This window comes from Cupressus sempervirens, chromosome 2, assembly GCF_028749045.1.
Source record: "Cupressus sempervirens isolate cs-2001-9-10 chromosome 2, ASM2874904v1, whole genome shotgun sequence".
Taxonomy (NCBI): Eukaryota; Viridiplantae; Streptophyta; class Pinopsida; order Cupressales; family Cupressaceae; genus Cupressus; species Cupressus sempervirens.
In genome coordinates this window covers 443,038,596-443,058,056 of record NC_143119.1, presented here as the reverse complement: position 1 = coordinate 443,058,056, position 19,461 = coordinate 443,038,596, and the positions used below count along the sequence as shown (strand labels likewise).

The window sequence follows — 19,461 nt, the reverse complement described above, 5'->3', positions numbered from 1 at the left end:
GAGCATGTGACTTATTTAGTCTGCTATAAGTGCTTTGCCTTCTTCCATATAATCAAATGTAAAGCTAAATTGATAGGCTCTGGCACTAACTTACCAGTCTTCTATCTTAGAAAGTTAAATACTGCCAAAAAGCCAGAATTGCCTTTGGAGATGCCAGGAGTTCAATTTCAAAGCTCCTGGATGAGGTCAAACCCACCTATCTTGACTGTTTATACTTCTATCTCTCATATCCTACTTCATTTGATGGAAGATGGGACAAGTGCAAGGGTTTGGGTGGAAAGGAAGTTGGCACAGATTGAGAGTTGCAGTAACAGGGAAAGTTTCAAGGGCCTGGGCATCTGCAGGAGGCATAATCTGCTGTTTAATATCTTTAAAAAAATGTGTTATTTTGGCTTCTAAAATGCTATAAGTGCATTTCTTATTTTAGTTAACTTTTACATCATATTCAAATCAAACTAAAAGGACAAGACTTATTTTGGTGTTTGAATATCTTCCATCTTTAAGTTAATTTGTTTGTTAACTGGTATAAATTCTATTATGGTTTTGCTTTTCTGTTCCTGACATCTTTGTTTTGGTCCAGGTTATCCTGGCAACAAATATTGCTGAGACTTCGGTGACAATTCCTGGAATCCGATATGTTATAGATCCAGGATTGGTAAAAGCACGTGCATATGATCCTCGTATAGGAATGGAATCATTGGTTGTGATACCGATTTCAAAAGCTCAAGCTCTTCAAAGGAGGTGAGAATCCTGGAAGATATCTGAACCCATTTCAAAATCGCAAGCTCTAGTTAACAAGCTGTGTGCTTTTTATCTGTGATATTAAAAGTCAGCAAACTTCAATTTGATTTTCCTCTTGTTCTCTAAAGAAACCAGTGGAAACTGTGCCAAGATTGCTATGTTGAGATAAATTTGTTGATAGTTCAAAATACTCATACTGGGCAAAAACGCGGCAGCATCCAATTTTAACTTGGACTTGGAACAGCAAAACCTCTGTAAATAAGTTATATAGATAAACAAAATAGAGTTTGTTGTGTTCTCTATAGCGGTAAGTTTGTAAATTAAAATTCAACAAAATTGAAGTTGATATTCCTCCTATTCTCTTAAGAAGTGGAAGCTAGACTGCTTACTTGAGGCAAATTTTATCATTTACTTACCAATAAAATTGAATTAAAAGGACATGAACCATAGTTCAAAACCACAGACCAGTTAAAAACATTGGCAGCCTATATATTTGACTTGGACTCGGGACAGCAAAAACACTGCAAATAAAACTATAAGATAAGGTAAGCTAAATTTATTAATGTCCAACAGAAGACCAACAAGTGGGTCCAAGGGACTACAAAAGACTGGCCAAAGAAAAGCCAACAGGGGAAAGTAGACTATAATTACACAGAATAGAGTTTAAACGTAAATAAATGCACGAGAGATATAAAGAATGAATTTAGAGAATAAATGAATTTATTTTGATCATAGTAGGATTAATCGATAATGGGATTGAACTGACAAACAAAAATTACAAGTGGTGAAGAATGTGGGAGTCTGTAAACTGCTGAATAACCATCTTGTCCAAGTGGTCAATGTTGGAGCTTGTGAATAACCAGCAGTCCAGCATGATGACTAGTAGACACTGGATGAAGAAATAGTCTTTTGACACATCTGAAGTCTACTTGACTTTGTCATCATACAAGCTTGTCATCCACCTGAATTTTACCAAACCCTTGAGGAATCAGGTTCCATATTTCTTTCAAGGGTGGTTTTCTGTTCAACAGAACATTTTCTTCATTCCCATGCTGCAAATTAGGTGGTGGAGGTGACTGCAATTTACCTCCCAATTATTCCATACAATATTGTTTTAGGCAAACTATCCTGTTTGTGCGAATTTTTGAACATGCTCCTTTTGAACGTGTAACTGGAAAGTAAGCCAAAGACAGACTATTCTGAATTTCCTGGCCCTTGGACGTTGGATTGAGAAGTCATCAGACAATTGGTAATCTTGTTTAGTTCTTTTCAAACAGGTTTCCCTTAGGATACATGCTTTGGGATTATACCTCATTACTACTGTACATGTGTATTTTCCTGCATACCTCACACCATACATATTGTAGCCTAGGTGGTTCCTTAAAGCTTTATCTGTAAACCCCAAACCAGTACTTATTACTTCTGATACAATACTCCCATCCAATTGCAGTTCTTTTTCTTTGAACCTTCTCCACAGAGGCATTAGGAGCAGGTGCTGGAGGGAAATTGATATGGGCCACCCCCTATGGAATTGACAGAAATTCCCTAACCATCTTGCCCAAATGGTCAATGTTGGAGCTTGTGAATAACCAGCGGTCCAGCATGATGACTAGTAGACAGTGAATGAAGAAGAATTTTTTGACACATCTGAAGTCTACATGCCTTTGTCATCATACAAGATTGTTATTCACCTGAAATTTTGCCGAACTCTTGAAGAATCAGATCCACATTTCTTTCAAGGACGGTTCTCTGTTCAACAGAAAAATGGATTCCAAGATACTCTCTGCAAGCTCCATGCCATTGCTGCTTTATTTTGTTGTTCACTGCATAGGGTTGCTTTCCCATTCCAACAAGTGAGATATATCCACATCTATCTCAGATCATGAAACAATTCAATATGCATCCACATTTCTTGCTTAGTAGTCATATTATCCTCACCAAGAATAGGAAATAAAGCACTATTATCAGCAAACTGAACTTCAGAAGTATTTCTTTAGAGGGAGATTTGTTCCTCTTACTGTTTTACCATACTAACAATCTCTTTACTGAAATTTAAAGTCCTCCATTGCTGAAAACACAAGAGGCAACTGAACACCCTTACCTAGCAGATCTTTAGATCCAGAAGAAATATGATAGTCCTCTATGAATGCCAATTTGAGCAGAAGCATCTTTCAAAATAATTAGGTCCATTCTAACAAACCTCTCACCTAGTCCAAATGTTCCGAGCACAGTTCCTGTATAGGGCTATTCGTTTTGTCATGTCACTCAAAGTCTATAAGAGATATGCAGATATTTTAATCTGAAGATTTATCACAACCCAAACCTTCACAACTGGTAATCAAACTATCAAGGATATATATCCCTTAACAAAATTAGTTTGTTTTGTGATTAGCTTGCTAAGTCTGTGGAAATGGTTTTAGCTAAAATCAAGTGAGAACATTTTTTTAAGGTTCTTGGCTGCCACTTATCGACTAGATTATGTGATCAGTGGATAGAATCTAATTATCAATTTCAAATGAAAGAGGTATCCATTTTGTTTCTGTAATCTATAAGACTAAATGATTTAAGGTTTGATACTAGTAAAATTGAAGTGATATTTTGCCATCCATTGAAGATTTGTAGCTACAGGGCTATTTTCTGGATACTATTTTTGAGCTATATAACATATTACTAGAAATGTTTGCATCTTCCTGGATTTAAACCCATTATTTTATTATCCTTCACTGTTTTATCTATATGTCATTTTGTTCTTTCAGTGGGCGTGCAGGGCGAGAAGGACCAGGAAAATGTTTTTGCCTCTACACTGAAGAAGAGTTTGGAAAACTTACAGACTCAACTGTCCCTGAAATAAAGCGTTGCAATCTTTCCAATGTTGTACTCCAGCTGAAGGCCTTGGGGGTTGATGACGTGATTGGATTTGACTTTATGGATAAACCTTCCAAGTGAGTTTCATTGTACACTTTGTAAAAGTATGTTATGATTTTTCCCTGTGTCGTTGGGGTAGAATCCTTTTAGTTTTTATTGCCCACCTAGCTATATAGATAAGAAAGTTTTGTTTTTTTATTTGCGTAGAGATCTGTAAGTATGCATCTTTGAGTGGTAATTTTTAGAATTGTTGTTAAATGCAACTGATGTGGTCTTCTAAATGGTTCTTACAATTTCAAACATATTATTATAGAATGTTGTGTTTTTCCAATTTGAAAAGATACATAGAATCAATGAGAAGCATCAAGAATGATTTTATGCATTGAACTTAAAGAGCGGTACAACATGTGAGCTCCGTGATTGTTTTCTAATCTAAACATAGGCTTCTCTTATATAGCAAAATTTAACAAGGTAAAATATATGAACTATTCATAGGGTTAAAATAATTGATATCAAATTTCATCTATAAAGATTTTGAATGTTGACTTGCCACTTGTGAATGATAGAAATCTTAGTATCTGAAAAGATTGATAACCCAGAAAACTAGTGCAAAGAATAAATATCTAAACTATGAATGCAAATGATACAAAATCAAAATAACAATACAGAGTTAGTCTCCAAGAGAGTAATGCAAATGCTAGAAGCAAAATAGCATTAAGAGGATGCAAAAACAAGAGATACAAATACAAGCCAGGTAGCATGCTTATATAGGCTAGGAAGAGGGAGGAGGTGGCAATACCAACCAATGAGGAGCAACCATCTATCGGACTAAAGATAGCAAAGTATCTTCCCAAGATAGCTAATGGATGCTCACATGTAGGAAGGTGACACCTCATAGCCATTCACCTAATAAGACATGCTCTATTAACCTAAGCGAGATTATTAAAAGTGTAGGAAAAACCTAGCAAAATAGGAAAAATAAAAAACTATACTAACACTCCCCCATAAGCGAAGCTTAGGTGGATGTAGAAATGGGTCCCGGCAAGTCAAGCCTGATGAGGTACCCATGTACATAAGATTTCCCAAAAGAGAGAGAAAAGAGATCCCCCAAAAAAAAAGTTAGGACTCCGAGTGAGAGGAAGAGGTCCCCCCAAAAGATGAAGCATCTCGCACCCCCAGCAAAGCTCGCAAATGAAGGAACTTGCACTCAGTGAAGGGTTTGGTGAAGATATCAGCAACTTGCTCGGAAGTCGGACAATAGCAAAGGTCAATGACATGACCATGGATGAGCTCCCGGATGTAGTGCATGTGGACCTCTATGTGTTTGGTCCGCTGATGATGAACTGGATTCTGTGAGATCTGAATGGCACTCTGGTTGTCACAAAATATGACTGATGGCCATCTAATCTGGATACCAAACTCAATGAGAAGATGTTGAAGCCAAATGGCCTCAGTGGCAGCATTTACAACCCCCCGATACTTAGACTCAATAGAAGATAGAGCAATAGCAGACTGCTTTTTGCTCGACCAACAAACAGGACCTGATCCAAGTGAGAAGCTATACCCTGAAGTAGACTTGTGATCCTCAGAATCACCTGCCCAATCTGAATCTGTGTAGCCCACCAAATCAAGCTCAATACCTGGTGCGTAGTGAATCCCACAACTATGAGAACCTTGAATGTAGTGAAGGATCCGCTTGGCTGCTTTCCAATGCAACTCATGGGGCTCTTGCATGAATCGAGAGACCATGCCTACAGCATAGGAGATGTTAGGTCTCGTATGAGTCAGATAAATGAGACTCCCACCAAGTTGGTGGTACAAAGTGCCATCAACAAGTGGAGAAGAACATTGAGCCTCAAGTTTGACTCCAGAAAGGAAGGGAGTCGGAGCAGGCTTACAGTCAGCCATATGAAACCTCGAGAGTAAATCTAGAGCATACTTGGATTGTGTGATGGTGATCCCAGAAGGAGACTGAAGGATCTCAATCCCAAGAAAGTAATGCAACAAGCCCAAGTCAGTCATCAAAAAACTGTCCTGAAGGGCCACTTTGACAGCCTTAATGGTGGGTGAAGAACTTCCTGTGATCAGCAAGTCATCAACATACAAAACCAAAAATAGAAGCGAATCACCTTGTTGCAAAATGTAGACATTAGGATTAGAATGGCACCGAGTGAACCCAACTGATAGAAGGAAGGAGTCCATCTTGGCATACCAGGCCCAAGGAGCCTGTTTGAGGCCATAGAGAGACTTTCGAAGACGGCACACAAGTGAAGAATCTTGAAGGAAGCCTTGTGGCTGCTCCATGTAGATCGCCTTGTGGCTGCTCCATGTAGATCTCCTCATGAAGGTCACCATGAAGAAAAACACTCTTCACATCGATCTGATGTACTTCCCAACGATTAGCTTTGTCCATACTTCATTTGGTGTATCCAAAGACTCAATGTGAAATAGCAAGTCAAGAGAAACAGAGAAACACAATGTTCCATATGCCTCATCACATTTGTTAAACCACTTAGGCTTATCTTCATCTTTATTAGGTTTAGTTTCAAGTCCCATAGTTATCCTATTTAATCCCGCTTTCCTTAAGTGAATTGTCATGCGTGATTTCCACTCAAAGTAATTGTATGGAGTTAGGATGGGCATATTTGTTTGATCCATGATGAAGAAATGTAGAGAAGAAATGCTAAAAAGAAGAGAACCCAGCCACGACAATGCCCCCCTTTTTTACTCAATCAAAGAACCCCCCCCCAAAAAAAATATGATTTGGCACTTTATTTTAGTGTGTTTACAACTACCACTAGAAAGAAATACTTAGTGGTCTTGATTTCAATGTTTTGCAAACACTCATGAAGAGCATATGCTGAAAGTGAAACTTAGGCACAATAATCAAGGAAACAAATAGCACCACTGTGATCTACTCAAAAAATATGCACTTTCAAAAAAAGAATCGCCTCGATATGAGGTCGTATGAGATAGTTATGATCTTCCGAAGTTTCCAAAACGAGAACTGTGCATAGTCATGGCCAAGAATCTACAATTTCTGAAAAATTTATGCATGAAAATCAAAAAAAAACTCCACTAGTGGATAGAGCACAATAAAAAAGCCAAGGTCATAACAAGAATCATCAAAATCGGAGTTTGTATGAGCAAGAACGAGACATTTGAAAACTGCGTTCAAATTTGCAACTGCCAACGGAGAGGGGTACGGCTGTAGCTTTCCACGCTCGGTCCTGCAAAATATATAGATTGCATGCAAAATTTAAAAGATACTCAGATGCTTTTTCGGGGCTGCAAACAAAACCCAGAAAACGCTTTTTTTGCTGATGTACAGAAGATGTTGCTGTAGTGTAAATTAGACGCCTTTAACAGTAAAAAACGGCTCCAAAAAGAAACGACCCCAGCAACCAAAATATGACATGCAAATGCTGGGTCAGCTTCCTAAGTCCATCAATGGCATGCTGGAACCTGCAATACTGATTGAAAACTCCAAATATGCAAGTTGGTTGTCAGATTTGAGATTGAAACCTCAAAGAAAAACCGTTTTTGTCAAAACTTTTCTGATTCTCAAGATCATCCAAAGATGCAAGAGAAGAGCATACTTCGTTTTTAAAAAAACTACAACAAAATTTATTAGCCCCCCCCCCCCGAATCTCTCAAATAAGAAAACTAAAATTTACTCTTGCACATAGAAAAACTCTGATACCATGTTAGAATCTGAAAAGATTGATAACCCAGAAAATTAGTGTAAAGAATAAATATCTAAACTATGAATGCAAATGATACAAAATCAAAATAGCAACATAGAGTTAGTCTCCAAGAGAGTAATGCAAATGCTAGAAGCAAAATAGCATTAAAAGGATGCAAAAACAAGAGATACAAATACAAGCCAAGTACCATGCTTATATAGGCTAGGAAGAGGGAGGAGGTGGCAACACCAACCAATGAGGAGCAACCATCTATCGGACTACAGGTAGCAAAGTATCTTCTCAAGATAGCTAATGGATGCTCACATATAGGAAGGTGACACCTCACAACCATTCACCTAATAAGACATGCTTTATTAACCTAAGCGAGATTATTAAAAGTGTAGGAAAAACCTAGCAAAATAGGAAAAATAAAAAACTACACTAACAAGAAATAAGTAGATGTAGTAAGTTTTTAAAAGGGATTTAGAAGACCCTCATTTGTTTGTAGTTTTAAGTTTTTGTAATTTTCATTAGGTGTCTTCTTGGGAATGAATGCAACAGACCCTATAGTAAATTAAATTGAGAATCTTATCATTATTTTATATGGAATATAATCATCAATCATGTAAGTTGTTGTTTTGCTTTCTAGGAATTGCCTCATTTCTGTATGCATGATATTTGTTTATGAATGATGCAAAGTTTATGGAGTTTTGGACAAATGAGAAAAGCGGATGGGGACAAAAAGGGGATGAAAATATGAGATTTTGGTACCAACATATAAAAAACATTGGAATCAAAAAGCAAATGACACATGAAAGAGAAGTATGTGAAATTGTTATGGGTGTAACAATTAAATATCAAATTTATCTTCTTTTGAGGCAACCATAACCATGTTCTGATCAGCAGCAAGGATATGCAGAAACTAGCCCAAATAACAATTTTTAGCTCAAATGTGATCTTTGTAGGAAATCACCATAAAAGGATTGGAGGACTTCAATCCTTAATCCAAAACTTGAGGGTTTCCTTCCTCAAGGGAACACTGAACATTGCCGAATCTTAGCATTTTAGAATCTATGCTAACCTTAAAGGATACATGTTAGTTTTATATCTGTTATTATTGTGCTATAGTTAGCTATTAAAAAAACCCTCATTTGTATGTAGTATTTAACTTTTTGCATTATCCATTAGGTGTCTTTGTGGGAATGAATGTAAATGACCCTATAGTAAATTAAATTGAGAATTTTATCATTATTTTAAATGAAATATAATTATCAATCATGTAGTAAAGTAGTGACAAGAGAAGCGAGGATCAAGAAAATTAGCATGTGGAAGGTGGGGGCAGCAGGCAAAATAAGCCATGGAAAAAGGTAAAGAAACTCCAACAGTGGATGGGAGGGAGAAGAGGTGAGAAAAAGGAAAAGGGGGTGGAGTCGAGGAAGGAGGGTGGTTCAAAGGATAGAGTGTCGATTTAGATAGAATCAGATAGACAGAAGAAAAGAAGAGAAGAAAGTGTTTTTGAAAGTTTGTAGTATGCACTGTTGGGTTTTAAGGTAAACTTTCCTATTGTTGGGTTTAGTTTATTTCCTAAGTAGTGTATCCTTAATAAAGAACATTAATTTGAAAAATCAAGATTAGCACTAGATGCTTTTTTCTTTGGGGCTAAGGTACAGTTGCTGCTATGATCGCTTGCTGCTGCAACCTTTCCTCTTTCGGGTGCCTGGTTTTGCCATGTCTCCTCATATAAACAAATTCCTCCATTCGTAATTTATTGAAGACAAAAACTGGTTATGGAATAATTTTTGGCATTCCTGCTAGAAAACCTATCAATGATTGAGTGATCTTTGAGTCATCAAAACATGGGGTGAAGTAAGTCCCCACTATAGACATTTTTCTTGACTATATATATGAATGGATGATTGATCTCTTAGGGCTAGCACTTGTTGGAAATATGTTTTGAGCTTAGTATGCTTCTAGAGGACTAGAGATGGAGAATAAGAAATCATGGCTAACATCAAAATATCCCTTTATGATATAGGCATGTATATATTCCTTCTCAAAGGAATTCACTAGGAATCTTAACATTGGAACTCCCTATAAGGTCCTTGTTTGGGTGTGGTTCCCTTTTCCCCTCTTGTGCTTGTGGCATGAGGATGCTTTTGAGGCTATTGGGAACATGATTGGCGTCTATAAAATGTGGGCTGAACTCAGACAAATAAACTACTTAGCAGCCCAGCTTTGTGTGTGAATAGATCTCATCAAAGAGCTCCCCGAGTCTATTAATCCGAAGATGAGTGTTTTAACCATTTCCGAAAAGCTTGATTACAACTAGATTCCTTTAAAATACAAGTTAGTAGAACACAAACACTCTCGACGAGACTATCCAAAGATTAAAAAGGAAGCTAAATTTCACGGAGTTCATTATGAGTTATTCCAATCAAATAGTCTAATAGACGAAGAATCACCAAATTTTCCTAGAAGCCAGAACAACCAAGCAAGGATCTCTCACTAGAAACTTGTTCATGGCTCTAGACAGAATTTCTAAGGAAGAGAAGAAAAGCAAAATTGTTAAAGAAGAGAACATAAGTAAACAATAGGAAGACCTAAGGAGAATGTTGGGAAAGAACAACTAGAAAACAACCTTTCCCGTTTTATCTACGATAGGAAGCATCCCTATTTCAAATTATATAATGAGTCCTAGGAGATGATGACTCTCCTTATCCATCTTGTAGTCACAAAACTCAATCAAGCAATGTCTTGAAAATAACATATGGGTGTGCTCAAAAATGGTAGAGAAATTAGAAATACATTGTTGCTAGCATGTAGGCTACAATGGGATTGATCCTCAAAGCCAAAAATAGACTGGGTAAGTAATGTTAGTGCCTTTTTGGAATATATGAGGCATAGGAATAACCATAAAACATTTTTACCTTAACGAGCTTTTGTGTTGTAGGTATATTTTGCCAACTCGGGAAACTAAAAGTAGAAGTAGGGGTGCTTCTTCCTTAAAAAAGTGTCATTCAAATGAGACTTCAGGTGGGATCATTACATCCTTATTTAATTTTTCCCTTGAGGATTTTATTTTGAATGCTAGCTAGATAATAACCACCCTAAGAGAAAAGGTAAGAATTTTCAATTTAAGAGTGCATGCTGGGCTTTCATCAATGAAAATGTAAGTCAAAACATTCCTACAATTCGGGTCATTGAAGGAGACCTCATTCTTGTGTTGAATTTAATTGAAAGATAAGGGGCTTCTTGTTGCAGATGTAAATTGGGAAGTTGTGAAAGATATTATGGGCACTCATGACTTCAAAGGCCACAAATCTTGGAAAGGCGAATACACTTGGTTAAGACAAGAGGTCTGGATCAGCAAAAATAGCTGCCAGGTTGGAAAAGTTCTTTTTCTCTGGAAAGCTTAGAAATTGTTTCAAACCTCACCTTTGATCACATGTTTATTGATTAAATTTTAGAGGAAAAATTAAATTGGGGTTTCATCTTGATCAATGACTTCTTTATTTGGCTCAAGGAGGAAGGCTTTAAACATGCAATTACTCAATTTGGCAGGAACCCCCTTGACATCCCTTATGACAGCAGTGAGTCAAGAAAAATCCAATATACAAGGGCTTGCACAAGGAGATGGTTAAAATCACATAGCAAGAGTCAAAATGATTTTTGCCCTTAAGCTTCAATGTGAGTAAGCTAAAAATAAAATCCAAGAAGAGGACTGGAAAAATCTTTTAATTCAGGTGCTAAATAATCCCAGCTAGTAACTTTCTTCATGAGGAGATAATATGGAGACTGAAATAAGAAGTTCTTTGGCTTTTCAAAGGAGACACAACATTGATTATTTTTACACAAATTTTAACAAAGAAGAAATGCAAACACCAGACCTAAACTGTATTTTGTTGATGGGCAGAATGTTGAATCGATAGAAGATATTAGAGAACAGGTCTTTAACCATTTTATATACCTCTACAAAAAAGAAGATGTAGCTAGAAACTTAAGAGTTAAGCAATCCCTCAGCAAATATTCCTCCAATTGTCTCCTAGGAACAAAATAAGAATGTTTTCAAGGACTGAAAAAGATTGTATTCAACATGTTCAGAAAGAAGGCCCTTGAACCGAGTGGTCTGAATGAAATTTTATTCCCCAGGTTTCTGGGAGGTTCAAAAAATGATCTTTTTGCTATGGTGAAAGATCTCAGGCTTCATCACAAACTTTATTTGTGGGGGCTCAGGTCCTCATTTTTGCACTTTAATCCTTGTGAAGCACAATTTTTTAGTATAAATTGGTATAGACCATTCTTTCTTTGCAAAATACCCTACAAAATTGCTTCCAAAATCATTTCCAACAGGCTTGAAAAGATCATATAGTCTCTTAGCTTTGAAGATAAAACTAATTTTATTTTGCATAGGTACATCTTTGAAGAAGTCATTCTCACTTTGGATTCCATAATACTTCAACAAACAAGACAATAGAATAAACAAAACCATCAAATTAGATATGGCAAATACTTTTGATAGGCCAAAGCACAAAGCAGTCTATGACTGTGTAGTACCTTGCACAAATTGGGATTTTGTAATGTCCCCTTTTTAGCATTCATAGCATGAATTTGTCGTTAGCCTATTTCCCCATGGTCCCGTAGGCTAAACAGGACATTAAAGGGACTTAGAGGCCATTTGGCCTAGATAGTTTCAGTTGCAGGTCTTTCTGAGGGGTTTTGAGGCAACTTTGGGCATACTTACTATTTATAGTAAGTCATCTTGGACATGGTCGGACATCCAGGGGCAGCGGTATGCCGATGGTAATTGCTTAAAATCGACAAGAAGACTTGTTTATCACTGATAAGATGTGTTATGCATTAATAAAGCTATTTTATAAAGTTAAATTTTCAATATTTAACTTTATTAATGCATAGACTATAGTTTGTGAGAAATATTTAAATTAAAAGAGTCCCCTTTATTTTATAACACATTGGAGACATAAGTTACATAAAGTGAGTTATGTTCTATCCCACATTGAGAAAATGAAGGATGGAGCCCTTGTGAGAACACTATAAAAGAAATGGAAGAGCTTCTTTTAAGGATGCTTGGAAATATCAAAAAAATTGGAAAATTTTCTAGAGATTATGTCTCAATAGTTTGGAGGACGAAATCCCTTCAAGCTGAAAATCTTGACGCCATTGAAAGATATGGTCTTGAGATTCAACATAGTAGCAATCTAAAAAAGCGGAACCGAAAAAGCAGGCTAAAAAAGTGGGTATGAAAAAACAGTCCGAAAAAAGCGGAACCGAAAAAGCAGGCGGAAGAAGCGGGTACGAAAAAGCAGTCCGAAAAAGCAGAACCGAAAAAAAGCAGGCCGAAAAAGAAAATCGGAAAAGCAAAGTAGAAGGGGCAGCATTGAAAGAAATTATTACAGCCATCTACAACCAGGTTCTTTTGTTAGTATTGCTTTTTAGGGTGTTATAAGCTTTCAACTGTAAGTGTGCATTATACCAGCATTGTCATTTTGTAATCCATGTAAATGCCGAAGTCTTGGCCATATTTCATGAGCATTGTATTAGAAATTCCATTGCAAATTAATAAGATAATAGTTGCTGGTGTCATTTAAGCAATACAATATCATTATTTATCAGCTAGTTAGTTTGCATACCAACTGTTTGTAAAAATGCCAGTTGGCTGTAGGTGTTCATTTCTCATGCTTAGATCATATATATGCACTGAATATTGTCAAAAATTAGTAGCACACTCATGTTAGGCCATTGGTAGTCCATTTGGAGTCTTCTAGCATAAGAATCTCATTGATGCAAATTGAAAAAAAGTCATTTAAAGCCAGCTGAAAAACTATATCAGTCATATGTCCCTTGCATGTGAATTGTTTGATGAAATTCTTTGAGCTTTCATCACCATTTTTTGAGAGCAGATTTGAGGAGGGTTATTACAGTGGTATCAGAGCTTGCTTGCAAAGTGTTTGACGAAATGTCAAACAATTGAAGTATAAAGATTTTTGGTGTTTGAAGCAGTTATAACCTATTGGGGTTATTACAGATTTGATGGCAATATTGTGGGATGAATAAAGGAATGTGTAAATTACCCATGAATTGCTCCCTTGGTTAATGGCAACCCAACTAAATTCTTCAGACTATCAAGAGGCTTGAGCAAGGTACCCTCTCTTACACATTTTGTACATCATATATGGCCAAACTCTTGAACAAAAAATCACCCACAAAAAATAATCCTCCTTGGGATCTCCATAGTCTAAGGCGGAAATGTTACAATTTTGTTTGGGAGAGCCATACCTTAATTTACTAGGAGTTTCACTTCTCCTTACCAAGTTTACTCAATTGCAATAGGCTGCATGTTGCATGGCAAAAAAACAGTTTCTTATTTCTGTCATATTGGTACAATTTGAGACAATGTAAACCTTGGGTTTCAAGGTACCTCTGAGCATTCCTTAGTGATAGACAACTTTATCTAACAGTACAATTTGAAACAAAATAATCATTGAATGGCTACCCTATTTTACCTTTAGACTAGATGACACTTTGTAATGACTCATAATGATAGAAGCAAAGATGACAAATGGAGGGTGTGAGAGGTTTAAAAGGCAACATGCCTTGGATGAAATAGTCACCAAATTTTGAATAAGTACATGTTTGGGACTGATGAGAGTTGAGAAGATGGCCAATCACAATAACAAAGTTAATCTCAAAGGTCCTGAGCAAAATAGAGTACATAAACAAACTTAGAAATCCAATAGAAGTTCTAAGAAGGTAGGGATAGCTTCCCTATTGGCCTTAGAGTTTGTCAAATATAGACACAAGGAAATGAAATGGGAGAAACACAAGGAATTGGCCAAATTAGAAATGAGAAAGTGAAATGGGAGAGATATGTGAAGGTAAGCTTGTATTTTGCAAGCCCAACTATTCATGTCAATTCAAATAATGGTGTATAATTGTACCTTCCTCTCAATTTCTTGTGCGCCATGACCCAACCTTTACTACTATTACTGAATTTCAAACATTCCTATCTTGGCATCTTGCACAAAGCCAAACCCCTATGCTAGTTGAACATGTGGAAACTTAGTCTATATTGGGGGATATATTTTGATCAGATTCTTTAATAAAGTGTTGTAAGGAATCGCAATGTCTCCCATTTAAGAGGTTGAATTTAATAAATAATAATATTAGACAAATTATTACAACATAAATTATTATTAAGTATTTTGAAGATATCAAATTGATATAATATTATATCAATTGATATAGTGGTAATATGAAAGATAATATAATATTAAAACAAGAGTGATTGACAATAATACATTATTGATATTTGACCAAGATAATAATAAATAAACTATATATATATATATATATATATATATATATATATATATATATATATATATAAGAGCCTACAACTCAATGGTAACTTGTGAGCCTCTCATGTGGGAGGTCTAGGGTTTGAGTCTACTTGAGCTTAACACATAAAAAAACTATTTACAATAAATAATAATAACAATTAATCTAGGCTTCGACCCATTACCGATAAAAAAAAGAAAAACTAATAATAAATAAATAGTATATAATAATAATAATACTAATCAGAATATTACTATTCATTTATATAATGTAAATAATAATCTAAATATATATTTAAATTTATTGTACCTACCTTTGGGTCAATGGGGGCCACACAAAATGAGGTGGTGTTTACCTTTCAAAATGCCCATCCTCATATTTAAAGAAGACCTCAACGGGGGAAATAAACCATTGAAAACATACTAAATACTAAAAGGAAACCATCCAAAATGGAGGCAAAACATAGACTAAGGATCATAAAAATGCTGAAAATTGTGTTTTTGTTATATTCTCGTTCGTCAACCACGTGGAGAAGAAAAGAGACGTTTGTGGATATAGAGGGGATAATCTGCCAAAGTAGGGGTAGAAAACAGATATAATAAGGAAGGTAAAGTCCAATAGAGAATAGAAGATATAGAGGTGCCGATAACCAAGGGGGAGTAAAATACTAATCCTATCGTTATTTCATTTTATGGGGAACCTTAAAAGAAATTGACAAAAAGGCAATTTAAGTACATATTACACCTATATTCTTAAGTAAGGGAATTGGAATAAGGAAAGGAAACTACAAAGTAATAAAGTAAGGGAATATTAAGTGTTATATAAAGTAAAAGTAAATAATATTGGATAAACTAAAGGATATGAATTGAGTTGCTATTTTATTAAGAAAGTCATAGTTGCATAAAGTCCATACATTTTCTTCTTACAAAATCATTGGTAGTATAATTCACTCCAAATCCAAAATGGGAATGTGAAACAAATAAAGAGAATCTTATAGGGGAAATTATAGTGGTATCAAAGTATAATCCTGCCATCCTGTGAATTTTGGCCCACACAAACCCATCAGTAGATTTGAGAACTATGGCTAAACAACTAGCACAAATATTAAGAAGCTTGATGGACCAAACTAATGAAGGTTTGAGACCACAAACAAAATGATCCTCGAGGCCATGCAAAAATTGAGCAATAATAATCAGAGTAAAAGGCCTAATCCAAATTCAAGGAGAGACACTCGTTCTAATCATTCAGAAAATGTACTTTCAACACAAGATTTATTTCCTCGAGATGCACTTCCTTCATTCCTTCCAAGCGAGGAAACAATTATAGAGGGGGAACCAACCACAAATAGTGTAGAAGAAATTGCACAAATGTATGCAAGGATAGATCTAGAGATCATAAGTCATATTCCCTTTAAAGAGTATTATGAAACCAAAATATTGGAAAATGAAAAGAAAAGCTATGTATTAAAAAGGTATCACTACCATGCTTTGATGGAATAGGGAAAGAAATTGCTTAGTCATGGATTCTGAGATTGGATACATGCCTACCTCATAGCCTCATGACAGATGAAAGTGCCATCAAATTTTCTATAATCCATTTAGCAAGGCCAGCTCATGATTGGGGGCATTATGGTCGCAAAACTCTAGGCCATAAACAAATCTCTACTTATAATGAATTTACACAACGGCTTATTAATAGATTTGATGGCAAAGATTCTGAATGGTATTTCCAAGAGTTAATCCACCTAAAACAAAAAGGAACCATGGAAGAATTTGCCTACGAGTTCCTATCATCATCAATTATGACTCTTGATCTTTCCTAGTAAATGCTCACTTCTATGTTCATAGAATGACTAAAAGACTCCACTCAAAGCTCAGTAAAACCCCTTGAGCCCCAAAATTTGGAGGAAGCCATCAGAAAAGCCAAGAAGTTTGGATCAAATTATCCAAAGGACAAGAATGTTTTCAATAAGATACAACATAGATTCGAGGAACCCAGGAAAGATGATAAAGAAGGAAATGTTATTTCTGTAGAAAACAATGGCACTTAGGACACCGATGCCAAGGGAGAGATGAAATAGTGAAGAAAGGCATATCTTTGAGATGCAAAGAACCATGGGAACAAGGACATAAATTCAGGAAAAGGAGCCAACTCCTTAGAATTGAAGCAACACAAGAAGAAACACCATATAAGAAAATAAAGCAAAATCATGTTGATCTCAATAATACCCCTGTAGAAAACTAGTGGAAATTTGAGGAGGTTCAGTCGTAAATATGGAAATAAACTAGGGAGTTGTGTTAGACAACACAACATGGAAAGTAATATAATATGTAAACTTAATTTATTGTTAAATAACAAAATAAGAAGCTTTGATTTAAGACACTTTTGGTGAGTGTCAACATATGGTTTTGATGTTCTTGGTGAGGGTTGCCACTCTTGGAAAAGGACGTTCTTGGTGAGCGTTACCACTCCTGGCAGAGGGCGTTCTTGGTGAGCATCGCCACTCATGGCTTAGGCGCTCTTGGTGAGTGTCAAGGATGATCAAGGACATTCTCGGTGAGTGTCAGAGCTTGATCAAAGGGCATTCTTGGTGAGTGTCCAAACATGTATTAGATCAAAGACATTATAAATACTTAGCGAAGGAGAACATAAGTACCACGACATATCAAGATAAATCTTGTTTTTATGAAATTGTTCTTAAATTGAATAGAATGATAGCTTCAAGTTTATAAGTTTATAATTATGAATGTAATGTGATTTTAAACTCAAGTTGAAATTGCCATTTTAGGATCATTGAACGGATATTGACATAACACGTCCCCACTCAGATTAAAAGTTTGAATTGCTTGAGGACAAGCAATTTTTTAAAGGGTGGATTGTAATGATCCCCATTTATAAGGTTGAATTTAATAAATAATAATGTTAAACAAATTATTACAACATAAATTATTATTATATACATTTAAGAAATCAAATTGATATAATATATTATTATATTGAAATTGCTATAATGGTAATATTAAAACAAGATTGACAATATTATATTATTGATATTTAACCAAGATAATAATAAATTATATATATATATATATATATATATATATATAAAATCAATATTACTAGCCATTATATATGATGCAAACCATAATTGAAATATATAATTAGATTTATTGTACCCACCTTTGGGTTGGTGGGGGCCACACAAAATGAGGTGGCCTTTAACTTTCAAATTGCTTATCCTCATATTTAAAGAAGACCTTATCGAGGGACATAAACCTTCAAAGACATAATAAATACTAAAAGGGAACCTTCCAAAATGGAGGCAAAACATAGACTAAGGACCATAAAAACTTTGAAAACTGCATTGGGGTATATTCCCATTCGTCAACCATGTGGAGAAGAAAAGAGACGTTTGCCAAAATAGGGGGGATAATCCACCGAAGTAGGGAGAGAAAACATATATAATAAGGAAAGTAAAGTCCAACGGAGAATAGAATATATAGAGGTGCCAATAACCAATGTGGAGTAAAATACTAATCCTATCATTATTTCATTTTATGGAAAACCTTAAAAGAAATTGACAAAAGTGAACTTTAGTACATATTCCACCTATATTCTAAAGTAAGGGAATCAAAATAAGGAAAGGAAACTAAAAAGTAATAAAGGGGGATCCATTTTAGAAACATAACATAATAAGGAGATTCTAAGGGAATATTAAGTGGTAAATGAAGTTAAGGCAAATAATTTTGGATAAAGGAAATGAATTGAGTTGCTATTTTTATTAAGAGAGATTCATAATATTAATATATTTTGTCTTGTATATAAAATACTTATCTTTCAATATATATGCACACAAACATAATTGAAAGCTTGTATACCTTTGAAGTAAAACATAAAGTCCATACATTTTCTGGTTTGGAAATCATTGGTAGTATAATTTGCTCCAAATCCCAAATGGGAATGTGAAACAAATAAAGAGTAAATCTGATAGGGGACATTACAGGAATAATAAAGACATTTTCTAATGATGTACTCAAGTTCAGAGTATCAAGTTAGGATAATTGCTTAGTTAAACTTCTAGTATTATAAGTATTTCTAAAGTGATGGCTTATTATCAATTGTTGCACAAGTAGTTCCAAAAGGTTGATATGAGAATTATACATGAGAGAAGTTCATTTTTTGGTTCTTATGTTCTTTGTTGTTATTCTACAATTGTTATGTTATTCTTGCAGGTTGGAGCCTTGGATCACGTGTAAGTAATATATGCAAATGACATATGGATGTTTTTCTTTCTGACCCTTTGAGACCCATTCGACATTTATCATCAACAAACAAAGTTTTTGCTGGCCACAAGCCGTGTCAGCAACAATTAAATACAAGTATTCGTTTGTAGGTTGAGTTTCATAAGGTGTTTTTTTTCCTACCATGGTTATGAATTGAGCTTTTTTAGAATTATGTTTATTTTTCCCTTGGAAGTATGATGAATTGCTATATGAAATTCACAATACACATTATATATGTTAAGACATAGAAGGTGGTCATGCAAATATTTTGCTTTAAAAGACAAGTCTTCCGATATGATACAAATTGCATTAATTGAGTTAGACCTCAATACAACCATCTGATAAATTTACAAGAATTGACAAACTGAGGGCTCACTTTCAAGATGGTGTAATGGAAATAGTGGGATGCTAACTATAATGTAGATTTTCTCTGTAGCAATAATTAATCCTACATAGTCTGTACATTTCAGTATATTTTATAATTTTGGAATGGATGTTTGAGGCGAGTGGTATAAAAAGTGGTCTTGAAT

The 19,461-nt window shown here is 35.2% G+C and overlaps 1 protein-coding gene across 5 annotated transcripts in view; it reads left to right on the top strand.

Annotated features, from left to right (window-relative positions):
* LOC149572973 (RNA helicase family protein) overlaps positions 1–19,461 on the top strand; it is a 141,027-nt gene that overhangs the window by 108,686 nt on the left and 12,880 nt on the right. For all 5 annotated transcript variants that reach the window (XM_089814102.1, XM_089814103.1, XM_089814106.1 and 2 more), the window contains exons 8-9: positions 581–741; positions 3,498–3,683. In XM_089814102.1, coding sequence (XP_089670228.1) covers positions 581–741; positions 3,498–3,683 — 347 coding nt within the window. The remainder of the gene's footprint in view (positions 1–580; positions 742–3,497; positions 3,684–19,461) is intronic.